The 18,102-nt window shown below is 38.0% G+C and overlaps 1 protein-coding gene across 1 annotated transcript in view; it reads right to left on the reverse strand.

The window, feature by feature from the left end:
• Positions 1–4,223: 4,223 nt before the first annotated feature.
• Positions 4,224–18,102, reverse strand: part of TPH2 (tryptophan hydroxylase 2) — a gene marked incomplete at both ends in the record, with an annotated part of 50,703 nt that continues 36,824 nt past the window's right edge. The window contains 3 exons of the mRNA XM_084291547.1: positions 4,224–4,398; positions 4,487–4,620; positions 11,936–12,031. Coding sequence (XP_084147673.1) covers positions 4,224–4,398; positions 4,487–4,620; positions 11,936–12,031 — 405 coding nt within the window. The remainder of the gene's footprint in view (positions 4,399–4,486; positions 4,621–11,935; positions 12,032–18,102) is intronic.

The following is an 18,102-nucleotide window of genomic DNA, read 5'->3' on the forward strand; positions in this document are numbered from 1 at the left end:
TTCCAGGCCCAAATTTAACCACCATACAAGGTTGGTGCGTGGCTGGAGCACTCAGGTTCAGGAGCTTGAAAGAGCTCCAGGCTCTCCAGATTGTTCAAGGGAGCACAGTCTAACTGACAGCCCAAACACAGGCATGGATAGGATGAAATATGCATTTCTGCTTTGTTTACAAAGTTGAGCAGCTTTAAACCTTGTTCAGAAAAAAAGGACAAATGCTGGTTGCTCACTATCAGCCTTCTGCCTCTGGGTAGCTGCAAGAAGCAGGCAACTCACCCACAGAGCTCTCTCTGACGGCCTATGAACTTAAAATAGAGCCGCAGAGCCGCCACTGGAGACTGCACTCATCTTGTTGATCCTATTCATCCCCTAAAAGGAGATGGAAAGATGAAGAACCACTCTTCAGGGCTGGTCTGAAACCACAGGAACACGCAGGGGTGCCTGTGATGTGCAGCTGCTCCACAGCAGTGGCCGAGGACCATTACTGCTTTTGTGGGCCGTCCAGAGCCTTTTTCTGAGCAGCCTGAACCCTTCTCCAAGCAGCTGTTGTAAGGGACTTCAGGATACTATACAGCTTATCCCCTGGGCTCAAGATTGTGAGAATATCATTCCTGAGAGAGATTTGGCTAAACTGGTCTCTTACTGACAGAGGCCTTGCTGTCTCCCTAGGCAATCAGTCCCCCAAGTTTCCCTGCCCTCACTGTTACAGAACTTGGTGCTCCCGTCTCGCAATTTAAGTCCATTAGTTCTCAAGGCCGGAGAACAGTTTGTCCCTTCCATTTTGCAGCTATTTCTCTGTGTTTGAAAAAGGTTATCATGTCTCCCCCTCAGTCTCCTCTACTAGAAAATAAGCAATCCCAGCTTCCCAGTTGATCACACGGAGGCCAGGCTGCTGCTGGCTGGTGAGAGCTTTCAGCAGCTGCTGACTGGGCTGGACTTGTACCAGCAGCCTTCAGGTGAACGCTTTCACTGGCTTCAGCTCCTGCAGCCAGGCTGCCCTTGCAAAGACACAAAACTTTCTTCTGTTACAGAACATCAGTAAATATACATTACAGTACAGTAAGTTTCTGGAGTTTTCTCCATCACACTGGGATATCATAACAAGAAGAAAAAGACACCCTATGTCGTGAAAGACATATTGAAGGCCTCAGCTCAAAACAGCCTTCTAAACAGGTCCCAAGGAGTAGAGAGAGAAAACACAATATAATACATTGTGTTAACACCTTCCCCACTCCATCCCCTCCACCGAATAAATGAAATGAAACGCATGAACCATGTCTTGGCTTGCAAATGAAACTTGGTATTTGTATTTGCTGCAATGTCTCAGAGTGCTGTTTTTCATTTTAGACTTTGCATGGTAGTAAACACTGCAATGCTTTACATTCATTAAGCTCGGGCCCATTTACTCTGTGCAGGCAAAGCAAGAACATATATCTCAGACCCATAAAGCATCAGTTCAGAATTACACAGGAAATAAATGAGCCTAAGCAAGAAGTCCAATTTCCAGAGTCCAGCTCACTAAAGCTAAACAAGCACCTTAGATAAATATGGCCTATTTTAAATGAAACGTTAGTGTAATTTGATAACTGTCAATAATTCCCTCATTATGCCTAAATGAGCTTGTCATCCAAGGAGATTGCTGCATGGCTGATCTTAATTTGCTAATAAAAACTGCAGAGAAGAATTTCAGCTAAGCTGGAACTATTTGATTCATAAAAGTGCAATAGTGCACTTTTTAAAGCCTTTCCGTGTCCCTGTTCCTGAGTGGCTGAAGCCCAAAGCAAGTTCGCCCTGTATCCTGTAAGAACACAGCTTTACTATGTAAGAACAATGAGCAATTGTCTCTCTAAATCACTATTATTCCTCAGCTCATTATATTTAATTTATTTTTAATCATCTTGTATAATAGAAATAAAATCATTGGATTAAGCATATATCTAGCAGCAGGAGCCCATTATCCTTTGACAATGTTCTGTTTCATTGACATTATATCTTCATTGTAGACAGTTTCCTTGCCATCGTTAGTCCTAAAATGACTATTGGATTTCAAGGGTTTCTCCCTAATCCATAATAAGATTTACTCGTTAACAGTACAAAACAAAACAAAGATATGCTTCTATTGTTTTATGTCTGTGGAATCCTTATTCTAAGCTATTCACGCAAGTAAAGAAAAAAATCCAGATATTATAAGTATTTTAAGCTTTCCTGTGTAATTCTGATTCAAAGGAAAATCTCAATAACTTTGCAAGCTTTGTATCTTTGTTACTCCTTGTGGTTTTGTTTTACTTAAGCAAGCAACAATACTTTGCCAGGTCTTCAATTAATTGAGTTGTACTATTCCTTGTGCAATGATTTTTCAGACCAGCTAAAGCAAATATCAGTTCAGTCCGTTTTCTCCAGAAAGGGCTACAAAGGGTTCATCAGATTTTGTGCAAAGAAAGAGGAAGAAACTTCTAGGCCAAGGTTGCCGATGACTCCTCTGTGATAAGTACTTGTTAATGGAGTCAGCACTAATGTCAGGAAGTTAAAAAACTCCACCAGCATGCTGATCCCCATGGGATAATTCAACAGCTCTTCATTTGTAACAGTGGCAGTCACAGTTAAATCTAAAACTAGATTTTTCCACACCCTATTAACAGCAGAATTAGAATGCAGCAGGGACCATCCAGAGAAAAAAAAGCATTTTCTGTTATCTCATAGTTATCTTTGAGGAGGTAGCAGATTTCCCTATGAAAATTATCCTTATAGATTGCCTCTTATTTAAGGATGTGCTGATACTATCAAGTGGTGCTCTCTTTATGCTGAAATTGCTAGCAACTCTTAAGAGTATCTGCATGACTCGTTCAGCTGGGAGAGCAGCTTCAATGGATATCTATTTTCCATATATGTAGACAAGCCATGACATTTTCACCCACACTGACATGATCTGCATAAGCCATGTGGTTTCCATTAGGAAGGGTCCATACAGCTTAGTCAACTCTCCATTATCTTGGCTAATAGGAGAATAGAATAACTCAGATAAAGGAAAGACATGCATAATTATTGCTTCCAGATAAGAGCTGGCTCAAATATTTCTATGCTGTGCTCCCCAGACAGAGCTTGTACTTCTGTCAGAGCTTGCTAACTTAGGGTTTATTAACTCAGGCATTACCTGCATCCATCTGGTACAAGCTAGGCAGCTTGGGTGTCTCTATGATTTAATCACCCCACAAGTGATCTACTACCTGATAATCATCTTGACTATAATTAAATAACAACTTCCATATTCACCTTTTTATATGTACTGATACGATGTAGACTCAGTCATGCATGCCCATGTCAAGGTTGAATGTGGGATAATGAGGAAAGGCAAATTATGCATGAAATGCAATAGAGGACTATGCTCAAAGGGAATGCAGAAGGCACACAATGATGTAGAAGGGCTTTATATTCACATCTAACAACCTGGAATTAACACAGGCACTTCCACTCTTGTTTCCAGATAACCCCTGCAGTGGAAGTATGCTCAGGATTGTTACAGGTAATACATGTATGAACTACCACTACCTTTCTGCATGAATTGTCAGAGGTTGGTTTGTTTGTTTGCTTTTATTGTTTTGCAATTACTCAGCCACATTGAACATTTGTCAGTTGTAAATTCTCATAATCTGTAACCTCTACAGACCTTTTAGTACTATTACATAGCCTTCCTGATCTCTGCATTGGTATATAAATTGTATTGTTCAGTCACAAGAGACACACAGTGCTGTTACAAATATATGGGCAAAACACTGTCTTCACCACTATATAAAGAAATACAGATTGTCTTACAAAGAAAATGGAAAATGTTGCGAATACTTTTTTTCTAGATTCTTAGGGGAGGAAAGGGATTGTGAAGAAATAAACTCAGGCTTAATGAAATCAGCAACACCATTTCTTATACATCAAAGGGAATCATCTTAAGGAAACAAAACTATTGCCAGGCAAGCTTTTACTGGTGTACTTGTACATGACATTGTGTTGAGGAATTGCTGGTTATATTCTGCCACACTCCATGTTGAGTTTACAAATTAGCATTGCCTTGGTTTGTCTGCACATTACAATTAGACAGAGCTACACAATGTTGCAAGCCACAGGCCAAGCTGAAAAGGGAAAATTGATGGGTTTGAAAAGTTAGCCATATCATGTGATGTTACTAGACCGGCTACAGAAAAAACAGCTGACAGCAAATCACAGTGCCACACATATCAAATCCCTAAGTATCTGTTCATTTTGCTTAATGCATCACATACAGTGTTTAGATCGCTGCGTAGGTCCTGGACAACATTTTCTATACTCCTGGTATCCTTCAGAATCTCAATGCTTTGCGTGTATGGATTGAAATACACAGAGAAGGGACGGTTGATTGATTTAGCAAAGTCCCTGAAAGAAAAAAAGAAAATTAACACCTTTTTTTTTCTACCACTAAAGAAAAGAAAATTAGATTTTAGAGTCAAGGGAAATAATTTACCTCATCTTTTCTTTGGCTTCTTCAAAACTTTCTGAAACAAAGTAAGCTTCCTGAAATGTGGTGATAAGGCATTCTTGCAAACAGGTTGTCTTTGGATCGAATGTTTTCACCTTGGCCTTGTCAGAGAGAGCATGCTGCACAATAAAACACAGGATCTGTTAAACCATATCTTGATACTGCTTTGTATCTGTACAACAGTTCATATATACAGCTTCACTGTGCTATATGTTTTCTGTTAGTTTGTAGCCTCTCTTGTCTTATGTACAGTGGTCTTTCAGTGTGAATAGAACAAATCATCTGTTACTCATAAAAAACTATTTTTAAGAGTCATTTTTCCTCACAAATACTTAATAAAATAGCAAAGAGCAGATTAGAAATCCATCTGCCATATAAGCATACACACCTTTAGATGGAAATGAGATAGTCATAAAATAACCATTCCTGACAAATTATCTACAATTACAAATACGTATGTCCCCAAATGTCACTTAACTGCAGAATTGATCATCATCCCGGTAGGTGAATTAAGCCTGACCAAATCATTCACATATCCTGCATTACATTTTCAGGCCAAATTCATGTACTATTTTCCTGACAGTGAGTTTGAGTGAAACTATATAAATGAAAACCCATTATTTAGTGCCCATGTATTGTGTGCTGATGAAATGCATTGCCCTCCCACTACATACACCTGAGTAATGAACATTGGTTTTAATACTGCAAGAAAAAAGGAACTAAAAAAAGAAAAAAAAAAAAAAAAAGGCATGCAGAGGTACAAAGCAGACGCTAAGCAGATGAGGCATGAAATATTGCTGCCCAGAGAAGAGATTTCAGATTAGCCTTCATTTTTACATGTCTGGCAAAAGCCACTAGAAATGACACAGAGGTTTCAAAAACTGAAGACCTGGTACTGAGACATTTTAACAATAAAATTTATTTCTACCTCCCCCTTGGATGCTCATGTTAGCTTTTGGATCTAGTTTAACTCTTCGAGCACACACATTTTCATTCTCAGTGCTCTCTGTACTAAAGTACAAGGTGAGGAAGGAAAGCATATATAGGTCAACTTCTGTTAGGCCACTAATATCTATCCACAGGGAAGATGTGCATGAAAAGCACTGAGAAATGACATGGAGAGAGAAAATCCCTGAGATATGAAGGTGTCTCTTATTTCTTTATTTTTATTTCTGCATGGACATACTTTACAGCAGAGTAAAGTATTAGCCTTGAGGTATTCACCACTGTTTACCTGAATTCTTCTTGCTTATGCTCATTTCTAAATCCATGTGAAAGGCTCTGAAAATATCACACTAGTTAGTTCTCAACCTGCTGTTGCCAAATAACAGGACATAAAACTGGAACAAGAACCTCTTCCTCCCACCCTCTCTCTCTCCAAAAATAAATACATGAAAAATTAATGCATGGTAGCTTAAAATGTCAGGAAACTAACTTTCTTTAGTACATGTATCATCTTCTCACAAAGTTTGCTGTTTCTAGACAGCCATCAGTGAAACAGGTTTGAAAACAGAAATCAAAAATGGTCTATGTCAACCAGCACCCTCTACTAAATCGATTGCAGAAACAGCCTCACCCTGACACTATCTCCTTGCACAGCCACATTGTGATCTAGTACCTGTAAATGCAGGCATTTACCTCCTTCCACTGAATTGTTTTGTCTTGACTGGCATTATAAAAAGCTCCCTGGGTTAACCACGGATAACAGCATCTCCTCTTAATGTGTCTCTGTACTTTCAGATGGGACCTGATGCTTCAAATGTCTAAAGGACAAAGTTTGAAAACTCTGAGGGGAATTAGTGAAGCCCTGTGCAGGAAATCAAGAGGGTGCTACTGGCCATGCTTTCTTAGGAACTGAATCACTTCTGGTGACCACTTCTGGCACATGGATTCTTTCCTGTACTGTGACAGCTTGAACAGAAAGAGTGACAGAGTTCTTTCTCCTCTTCCCCTCGCAAATGGCCTCTGCTGGTACAGGTCTGCTCCTTGGACAGAAATACAGTGAGAAGGGATTCTGCAAAATCACAAACAACTACTCGAATCACTGAGCCCTCGTTACATGAAAGGAGATAGTTTAAAGAGAAGCAAAAGTTAATTCTTTATCACAGTAGATGTCCTCTGAGAGGGCATTTCTGGTTCTTCTTCCCAGATTATCCACATGAAACGTCTCCTACTTTGTGGATCCCAATGTAGCTTGTGCATGAACAGAGCTGCTGCTTCCAAAGTAATTTGATGTGCAGACATCAGGAAACATGCAGCCTGGAAAGAGATGGTACAAAATTCTGACATGCCTTCCAAGTTAGCTGACACCTTATCAATTATTATTGTTAGGATTGCAGTTTTGGAATGAAGTACCTAAATTCTGCTGAATTCCCACCTGAGATACGTATTTCCCTTCCAGGATATGGCCTTTTGGCTCCTGGATCAATTAGGCATTGTCATTATGACCAGAGCAATGGGAAGGATCCTGCTGTTCTGGGTAGTGTTTTGAAACTCTGCAGCCTGGTGTTTGTAAAGTCTACAACTGACTTGGTGTGCTGACACCAGCAACGCCATTCAGCGACGGAACACAGGCTGCAGAAAGACCTTTATACAGACCATAAACTGCTTAGCACAAACTAGGATGGTCGGGACACTGACTCAAAGCTGAGATAGAGGCTTTTTTTCAGGAACATTACGGTGCTCTAAAATGTTGCTCCTTGGCACTCTCAACATTGTGAAGTACAGAATCTCAACAACAAAAAAATTTCACCTGGTGAGTCCAAAAGCTTTTAAGACCTCAGACCTGTATTTTTCTAATGAATGCCATTCCCTTATGCTTTGGTTGGACATACAGTTCTTCAGTGAAATCAAATGCCTAAGGATGTAATATGGATTTCTCCATCAGAAATCTCTTAATTCATCCACCTTCATGAGAAGTCAAGGATATTGATAATATGGAAAACAGCTTTCAGTCAAAAAGAACATAACAACTGTCTCTAACAGCCCACTCACACAAGTTATATGCTAATGAAGTTGTTGGTGATTCTCTTTCAGTTTAAGCAACAGAAGTTTGGAGTGAAACTTCCAAGTGGATCGTCACTGATTCCCACGAAAAGCAGCAATGTTAGACTATGGGACATCTCAAGAATTCAGCAACTACTTCTTCCTATTGGGAATAAGCATAACACTACAGAAATACCTCCAGTCCAACTAGATCAAAGACTAAGAAAGCAATTCAGACACCGAACCACAGGTCTCAAGTATCTGTACAGGGATGGAAGCTATAGCACAGGACCTAAAGACCTATACGTTTCTGAAATGCCAGCTGCAGAGCTGGTCAGATATATTATGGCATCTCAGACAGCACCAGGCATTTACATGGAGCAACCATCAATCATTTCCTAAATGACAAACATCACTGACACATGAAAGATCAGTTTTGTCTGTAATTTCTCCTTTGCATATAAAAAAATTAATGTAATAATATAACTTTAAAATTTTTGGTTTCACCAGAAAAGAAGAAAAAAAATAACTCCAGCTAGCAAGGGGTAAAGTTGAGACGAGTTATAAATACTGCACTGTCTGAGGATGACAGCAGGGCAGAATAAGAACACTGGTGAGAAGCTGCCTGCGTGCCAGCACTGGTTTTATCACCTTGCTGTTCTGTTAGAGAATACAGACTCAGAAAACCTGGTCTTAAACGTTATTCTGCTTATGCTTTTCAACATAGGACACTCCCAGATTTGTGACCTGACTTTAAAAGGATTTTATTTTTTATGTTATCAGTGTAAGTTTTATATACTGTTTAGAAAACAGGAAGAGTCTCGATTTAAAAAGAGCACTATAATGAGCATCTGGGATCCAGGAATTATTTTCTCCATCATCTTCATATTCTTCAAAAAACAAAACCAAAGTATTTGAGACTTTTTTGTTATAACGGCTGATACTGCCTCCTCTTAACACAAAACTGTCATTAAAATAAAACATGACTGGATATTGTTACTTGACTTTAAAAAAATCTATACAGAAAGACTTGGAGTCCACCTCTCTGTTAAATATAGAAGCGTATAACAGGGATATATGAAGATCTACAGCCAACTGAAGTTAATAGGAAGACTTCCTTAATCAAAGGGTTCAAGAGAGCATCATACAAACTAAATGGATTAACATTTCCAAAGACATTTGCACTGCCTTTTAGAAATAGTTTTAATAATTGAAATGTACATTATTTCTGCCTTATCTCTAAGTCCTAAATATATACTGTATAATGGCGTTAGCTAGAGTTAACCTGACTATATTAGGCAGAACATTTATAACCACTTACTGTATTATTCTTCCCCCCCAGGCTTCATTTTTAATCTTCTCTTTCTCCTTATTTTGTTGTGCTTTTCAAATTTTCTGCTTGATGTTTCCACAGCATGCACATGAGGAGTTGCATTTTTCAATATCCGAAATTTGAAGTCTAAATACTGAGTGGGGGGAAAAAAATGCAGGAAATCCTATATTGATAGGATGGTGCCCACATTTCTCTAGCTTTTAGTTCTCCTTTGCTAAAGCTGTTGACCAGATTTGCAGAGTGGAACAGTGTAATATAGAAGCAGGGATGACTGAACAAGCCCTTCACTCATCTGAAACGCCCAAATCCTGCTGGCATCTTCCACCCTGCAAATACTGTGACTCAGTTATTTCTAGAAATTTCTAGATATTATTTCTAAAATATAAATATTAGTATCAAATTAGTATTTATATCAGATATCCGTAAAGTCTAGATAGCAAAATTCAACAGTGAAACAAGACCTACCTTCCCAATGACAAGAAAAAATAAATATTTTACCTTCATGGAGAGGACTGTGGGGACAACAGCTGCTGTTGTCTTAAGAATGGCAGCAGTTATTTCTAAAATGACTTCTTCCCTCTGACTTCTGTGGGAAGCATGGGGGCTGCACACATAGTCAGGCTTCATGGCCATGCAATCTGGTGTGGATTCATCCCCATGCACCACAGGAATAGCTAGCATTGTTCACATAGTTTTCAGAGCAATTGCTGCCATCCATTAGCATTTCAGTTACAATCAGGATATTGGTATCATCAGGATCTCAACTACAGTCATTAGCATTACATGTATTACATACCTTTGTAATAGTACATACAGTACATACATCAGCATTACCTTTCAGGTACCTTCAGATCAAGAAGGAAACTTTTCCTTTTAGTGGGTGCTTGGAGATAAAGTCAGAGGTAAGGGAGGTTGCTTTCCCATGAAAGGTCAGAGAGCAGCAATGGCTTGATGCAACGCTGTGCAACAGTGCCTTGAGGTACCCAGGGTTTCTCTTTCCTGAGCACCTGGCTGACATATCTTGTTGAAAAGAAGCACTGTCAATGCCAGGTTTCTGGTCTAGAAAGAGCTTCTCCCCTGGTCAGATTAGCAGAAAATATAGTGCTTTTTTTTTTTTTTTTCATTTTGTTTTCCCCCTTATGTTCTTTTCTACCCTAGAGCACAGTCCCACAAAGATTGTCTGGACATTTTTCACCTTATCCGTTTCTTTTTGGATACTATGGGTATTCTTGGTATAGTGCTGTTCTGTACCTGCAGTGCACAAGTGCTTAGTCTCTCAATAACTGAAATGTTTTAGTCTAAATTAAGTCTCTGTGATCAATACATTCAAGATATGGGTGAAATTTAATAGCTTACGATACACAAGAGGTCAAATCAGATGATTTGATATAGTCGCTTCTGGCTTAAGATCTATGAAATAAATACACAGTGTAATATAAAAGTGTATAGTATCATTGATTTATGGCAAAATTATTATGATATATGGCCTTACGTTTGAAGCCAATCAGTACAGTCTATTAATGTACACATTATTTAATTTTTACTGTTGCTTTTCAAAAGAATTATTCTTTGCATTTATACTCTGAGATTATTGCTGAGTGATGAACACAGAATCGGGATCACAGTTCAGTTAAGATTGCTGTATGGTAACAGAATGTGCACACTTGACAAGAATAATGTGTTTGTTTATAACATTGACGGTGTAAGATTTATGATGTTCTTGACTATCTATTTCCTTGTTTTTATGCTATAGATTTTGTAAATGATGTGATAGGTATTTTCAGGGTCATCACTTAATGGCTGCAACTGTTAGTTTAAATAAAGGGCCTGATTCTCTGCAGAATCCTGCACCGAGTTTGAGTCTCAGCTCTGGATGTTGTTGGGCCAGGGGAAAACAAGTGGTACGTATTCATCTGCTTAACCATCTTTGCACTGTGGGGATACAACATTTCCATGCTGATGCTGAATGCTTCTGTGGCTAAAGTATGCACTGAACTGAGAAAAAATGTAATGAAATCAAATTAAAAAAAAGTTATTTTCTTTGACCTTTTTTTCTATGCATTTCTTTTAATCCCTTTCTGCAAGCTTGCTAATAAAAGAATAGCAATTTGACTACTGAGCTTCATTATTAATATTCTCAGTTACAGGTAAAACAGCAAAAAGAGACTGAAACAATTCTATTGAATTGCCAGGTACTTCACTGAAAGCTGGCCAACAGAGGTGGGAAGATGCTTAAATGCACATAAACAACAGATATATTGCAAAACAGTTTGTAAGCACTATTCTGTATATGGTTTCTGAAACCAACTTTTTAAAGGAAAAGCAATGAGCTCATCTGGGTCCCAGAGGAAACATGGTATTCTTCCCTCTCCTTCCCGTCTCCATCCCCTTCCCTTCCATCTTGCCAAGAGAGATGTATTACATCTCAAAACACTATACTTGTGACAAAATACCTTTTGCTTGTTCATTGTGTTTACTATGCATGAAAAGAGGCAATAAATGATCCACTACAACTACTCACACCATGCAAAGGTAAACACTTTTGACTTTGTAAGAATAGTTCCCTATATATTGTGACATACACACGTACCTCAAGTCTAGCATGAGTTTTTATGCATACCTTAATCCTAAATACAACTAATCTACTGAATCAGTACCTTAATAAATGCTGTTGTTTTAATATCAATAACAAATCCATCAAAGTATTTTGGATTACTTGCAACAGAATTGTGTCTGATTTCAAAACACGTTTCTTTCACCTACTAAAAACATATTCACCTCTTCTAAGCAAAGCTTTCAAAGCCCAGAACACCCTGAACTCTGAGCCTCCATTTACAGGAAATGCAAGTGTCTTATGGGCTAGTTATTTTTTAAATTTCAAACAGAAATAAATGTTGTAGTTTGTGGTAATTCAGTCCTTACAAATCCATTTCATGCTTCACATGCCAGCTGATACTTGTAAAAAGGATTCAGGTCAATAACACATTTTAAAAGAAAGCTTTTTATCTTGAGAACTTTAACTGTTATTTGCAAGTCAAAATATTTACATCCAACTATTATTTTATTATTATTAAAAGAAACTTGATTTTCGTTAAAGGACATGTCAACCAACATACCTTTAGTTCTCCAATAGAAGACAGAAGTCCCGCCCCATAAGCACGTAGCTGTCCTTCTTGTTTGCAAAGGCCAAATTCAATCGTAAAAAAATAGCACTGTAAAATATATAGAAATACAGATATATGCAATGTAGATGCAAAAAAAGCATTTCAGCCAAAACAATTGGCACTATAGTCACCTCATTGCCCCACTTCTTCAGAATTTCATGACTTAACATAGATTCTGGTAGAGTATGTTATTACCACCAAGTATTTTAAACATCTTGTTCTGCAGTAAGGGAGCTTTGCCCAAAAACGTGGTATTTTGTTTTCTTCTGAGCAACGAGGCACTTGACAGGGAGAGCCAGTTAGGAACAGACAAGCAAGACCATTTAGGTATCAAAGACACAAACAGAAATCTACAGAGATTTGTGAAATAAATAAGGTGCTTTAGAAGAAAATCCTATAAGGCACATGGTCTCCCTACCTACGAACCTCTGAAGATTTTTGAGATCTAGTTCAGAACACTCAAATTTGGCACATATTTAAGTGCTGTCTTGAGTTAGAATAAACATACAAAAGTGCTTAAGAGCTTTCTTGAGCCAATGTCTTAGTCCTCACTAGATTTTACTCTGTCATAAAATGAAGGACCAATATGCCATTTGGCATCTTGAATGACAAAGAAAATTACTAGTGAGTTCACTTGGCTCATCCGTTACAATTATTTTCTAGGTCTATATTCAACCAACATAACTAGAAGGCAGGTAACATAGCAGAGCTGATGAGAAATTGTGAAGGAAGTTGGCTAAATCAGCATAACAGTAATGTATCTAGCTTTGCTGTGTTCACCTAACAATGTGAAATGTTAGAGAGACAGTAAAGAGTACAGATAGTCCAGTATCTGCTAAATACAAAGGACAATCACATCTGCTCCTTTGGTAATGAGTTTTAGTTGCTTTTATTATGACACATCAAGATGGCTTTTTGATGTTAGATCAAGCAGATGAGATTAAGTTAGTAACTATTTCTACATATGAAGGTTTGGGGAAGTTAGAAATCAGCTTCTACAAAAACACTGCATACATGCACACACATTTATTTGTGTGTGCGTGTGCATTTATTCGACAATTTCAGTATTTGTGCACAGAAATACAACTCTGCTGAAACTAAGAGCCTTACATGTTTTGTATGAAATTTCAATTTAGACTACAGTTTCATTTAACTATGTAGCAGGTACTGTGGGTGAAGCTTACTTGTGGGGTTTTTTTTTAGGATAAACTTCAACACGCTATTTGGTACTAAATCTTAAACTTTTCTGAATATCTTCAAAATAGACCCTAAACAGATTATTTTATTTATTTATTTACCATTTCCCACTTTTCTTACAAACCCCACTTTTTTAGACTGAATCTCCATCGCTAACGTAAAAGAGCAGTAATTAACAGCTCTTTTAAGTTCAGCAACAAATGGTTAGAAATTGAGAAATGATTCATTTCTCTGCCTCTCATAAAAGTTCCTGTAGTGCCACTGATTCACCCAGCACTACATAGAAATGCATGATTAAAAAAGAATAAAAAAAACATGAGCCCTGCATCTGATCTAAACCTGCTAGACTGGGAAGAAGGAAAGGCTGCAGACACTTAAGATGTCTTTAGTCAGGTTCCACCACAGCAGTCAAATCACAGATATCCACAAGAGGTGAAAGCACAACATTGTCAAACAAGAAATCAAAGTTCCACCTCTGACTTTGCTATTGACTTGGTAAGCCAAGCTGGCACATAATTGTTCATTAGCAATTAGCTGATGTCATCACTTAGAGGAAGGCCAAGGCAACTGCTTTCCAAAAGAGACATCTCGGGAACAAACAACCAGATGCACAGAATGACACAGGCATCACTGTAGGACTTGAGTGAGGCTGAGACACCTGCCACAAGGAGAGAGCAAATTTAGCTTCTTTGCCTAAATATTTCACTAGAAAAACCTTTAGAGGGTTACAGTTCTGGTTCTGTACATGACAACAATGTCAGCAATGAAATGCTCAGCTTTATGCTTAAACCCCACTAGCATCTTTGAATTATCCCTTCAACAATCTTAAAAGAACCAACGTGGTAATGATTTTTACACTATGAACAAGAACATCCTGATAGACATGCAGCTGTACTGGGCTCCTCATAAAACACCGTGATCACAGTCATTTTCATTCTCAAAACAGACAACAGCTAGGAAGAGGGAGTCTGCTGTTTTTCTCTTATAGATCCACCATGGTGGCCCTAACTTTGTCCCCGTAAGTGGTCCTGAAGAGGACCAAATGAATGTCCTGCTGAGAACGCCCTCTCAGCAATCTGCAAGGCCAGTGAAGGGAGGGTGGAGAAATGCTCTCCACTTTTCTGAAGATGGGCACTAATGGGGAAGGAAGAGGCAGAAAGCAAGGGGATATAAAACTAGCACAGGAGAGAGCAATCTCTGCTGTCCAGGGGTAAGGTGTTCACATGACAGAGGGAGACATCAATTTCATTTTTCCCTTAATAGCTAAACAGAGCATAATGAGATATCTTTTTATCTTTTTTTTTTAACTGATGTTGCAAAACTATTAATATTACTATAAAAGGGAGCCATATTTATGAGTCAATACTTACTTCAATGTTGATAAGACATGCACTCTCAACATATCTAACCTAAATAGCGTGCGTACAAAATGACCTGATGATAAAACACGACTGCCCACTACTAACCTGTGGTATTAAGCTACAGTATTAAGAAGAGCCCTTCAAATGAAAAGATGATTTTTTTTTGATAAATTTGCCATATGCAAAAACTATAATTTCTACAATTTAAGAGAGCTCTACTTAGCTAAGAAAATGAGAATAGCACACCCAATGCTGCCATCTTCAGCTCATTACTCAGAAATACATGACTCCCCCCACCCTCCCACTCACACGGACACCCAGGGAAGGCTCAGTGCCTTGTGAGACTCAGCAGGCTTTGGAAAGCCATGCTGTCAAGTCTACAAACACTGGAGTGTGTTGATAAGGAGGTTAAATATTAACTATGTGAAGACCTTTTTTCTTTTTCTTCTTTTAATACACTGGACGCATACCCACTATATACAAATACCCACTCTAGACCTCTCTTTGTATGGAGCAGCGACAGTAACTGTAGTTACTGCTATACACGTATATTACAGAGAAGATAACTTGCTACTGCAGTTGGAGTGACTGAATGAAGTAACGGCTGCTTAGATGAACAGAACTGTAAAAGCCTTCCCTGAAGGCAAATAGCTGATAATTATATCATCATTATGTGTAGACTGGTGAACATAAGCACAAATGGGGATGTTCAGGCCTTCATGTTCTGATTTATATCTTTGACCTCTCTCTGGCATACTCAAAACACTGAAATTACAGCTTGCTCCCCAACCTGCAGCCCCAAACACATGGCTCCTGTACAAGCTACATCAGCATCCTGTCTTCTCCCATGACTTCCACTTCTACCTCATTTTTGGAGTGAAGTACAGCTTGCTACATCCTACAGGTGGGCTCCTGGAGTTCTGTTGGGTTCAGTACCAGATGCTCTCCCTTCTCAACTGGCCTCCTGATCCCTTCATTCACTCCCTTGTCTACACATCTCTTCTCCACCCCCACCCCCAAACTACAATACCCCCAAAAGTTCCATGCCTACAATTCACTGCCCAGAGTTTTCCTTCTCCTCCTACACCAACACCACCTTAAGACCTCTGCTCCAGTTTACTACCCCATAATAGACAACATAAGGAAACAAACATATTTGGTGGCCACAAAGAAGCTCCAGAATTATGCTAAATATGACAGATTATGTTGGCATTTCCACGCTAATCTCTTTCAAGTACTCTTCTCTCTTCCTCCTATTCATCTCCCTTCTCATTCTTATGAAAAGATTATAATGTTATAGGAGAACAGATGAACTTTTGGTGCTTCCACTCCCAAGTCCTTCCATACACATTTACAGCAGCAATGAGAATGGCATTGCTTAACACTCCATGGAAGCTCTCGGCTAGCACAGGAACCGGTCTTCTTAAGCAGTGATATGAATTCATGCTGAGATCAACAAGAACAATAGCATTCACATCCATGGACAGCAAATCAAAATGTAAAAACACAAGTCAAGGAAGAAGGAAGTTTAATATTTAAAGCAGGAAGACAGCAGCTTCCTGCCAAAATAACTATTGCAAACTGCAACAAGAACAGCAGGATGACACAAAGCAACAGAAGAGATGTCTTCCTATCTTGTATAAATTCTGTAATTCTTGAAAAGCCCTCCACTAAAATGCCTTTCTGTCACCCAAATGACCAAAGATGAAAAATCACAGCACCAAATGAAGGATTAAAAATATCTTTTTAAGCCAAGAGACACCAATGTCATGATGAAGACTGTACCAGGAGATTGATGCAGTGTGAGATATTATTTTAAATTATTTCTCTAATTTAACTGAAGTATATGACTGATAATTTACAGTCATGCTCATGAAACGCTGTCTACATGTGGGTTCAAAAATGCATAAATAGATCCATGGAAGAAAAACCTTTAAGTGCTATTACATACTAATACAGCAGGTCTCTTCCTTCAGAATCCATGAGCCAATGGTCGCTGCCAACTACAAGGAGGTACAAGGAAAATATCACCACTGTAGTCTTTAGACATACACAGTTCTCCAGACATTTACAATTGACAGGAAAGTGATAGAACAGATCATGCCCCAGCAAACTCCAAGCTTGCTCTCCATGGAAAACACAATGTCTATTCTTCACATTCATGCACAGTCCTGCATTATAATCCAGACTACCAAAACAAGAAAAGGTTCAGTTACAGATATGACAGCTAATATATATATATATATATAATATATATATTATATATATTATATATTATATGTTATATATATATTATATATATTATATATTATATTATATATTATATATATTATATATAATATATATATTATATATTATTATATATTATATATATTATATATATTATATATTATATATAATATATATTATATTATATATTATATATATATATATATATACACATATATATTCAAGTTTATATAGAAATTTGCAAAGGTAGAAAAGAGGTCTGGTAATTGCAACTCTCCACATCTGACTGGTTTTGAAGATTTTTTTCAAATCACTCTTCAACATCATTTTGCATTTGTGAATCTCCCTCCTGGGACCTGTGCAAAGAACTTGTGCAGGCTGCTGGGTGCTAATGTCACAGACTCAGTACTTCAAAATCTGCCTTGTCTATAAAAAGACCCTTCAAGCCATTCCTTTCACATAGGTTTCTTATGGTATAGCTGAGAGACTGATATTTTTGTTCACTTTGTAATTTTCAGTATGATGAATAATGAGATTTTATCTGTTCTCTAAAAAGATGTTCTCAGGATGAGCACTGGGAACACCAGCCGTGGTCAAGAGCTGATTCACTTGCACTCCTTGTCACAAGGGTCAAGAAAGAGGGACTGAGTAATTGCATGACTGCAAGCACATCATATGGACAAGAATATTCACCACTTCAAGTACTGCTAATGGGATGGGGATACAGCCCCAAGCTGACATGCAGCACCAGAAATAATCACTTATATGTAAGTACAGATTTAATTAGTTGCCGTGAAGATAATACAAATACTAGTATATGTAAATACTTACAAGACCAGTGCCAAATAAATATCCTTAAGGAAAAATCTTTACATTCTTTCTACTAGATTTATGATTTCAAAGGATATTTGAATGGGCTACTCTTAATTCCAACATGTGTAATATATTCAATAATTTGCAAAGATTCATTCCTTTTTCTTTAGAAGAGAAGACCTTTAGCTTTAGCTTTAAAATTACTCACCTGGAGATTAAATCTCTCACATAGCTGTAATTATCTTGTAAGAGGATAGTTATATACAACTGAAAGACTTTCAAAAATCCCTGTTAGAAATTAATCCTAAGAATTAATGAAATACAGGTGTTTTCTTCCCCCTGTAAAAGTTGCTCAGATTGAATGCAAATGTTGATCCAAAGCCATCTGTGACTCGTTTCTGCTTGCTTTCTTCTTTCAGAGCTAGCATAAACAAATTTGTGAATTCTTGCTTATTCTTCCAGTCTCCAAGGTATCAATAGCCACCAATAATAGTAATAATAAAAAAGCTAGCATTCTAC

This window comes from Netta rufina (genome assembly GCF_964035555.1).
Source record: "Netta rufina genome assembly, chromosome: 1".
Classification (NCBI taxonomy): Eukaryota; Metazoa; Chordata; class Aves; order Anseriformes; family Anatidae; genus Netta; species Netta rufina.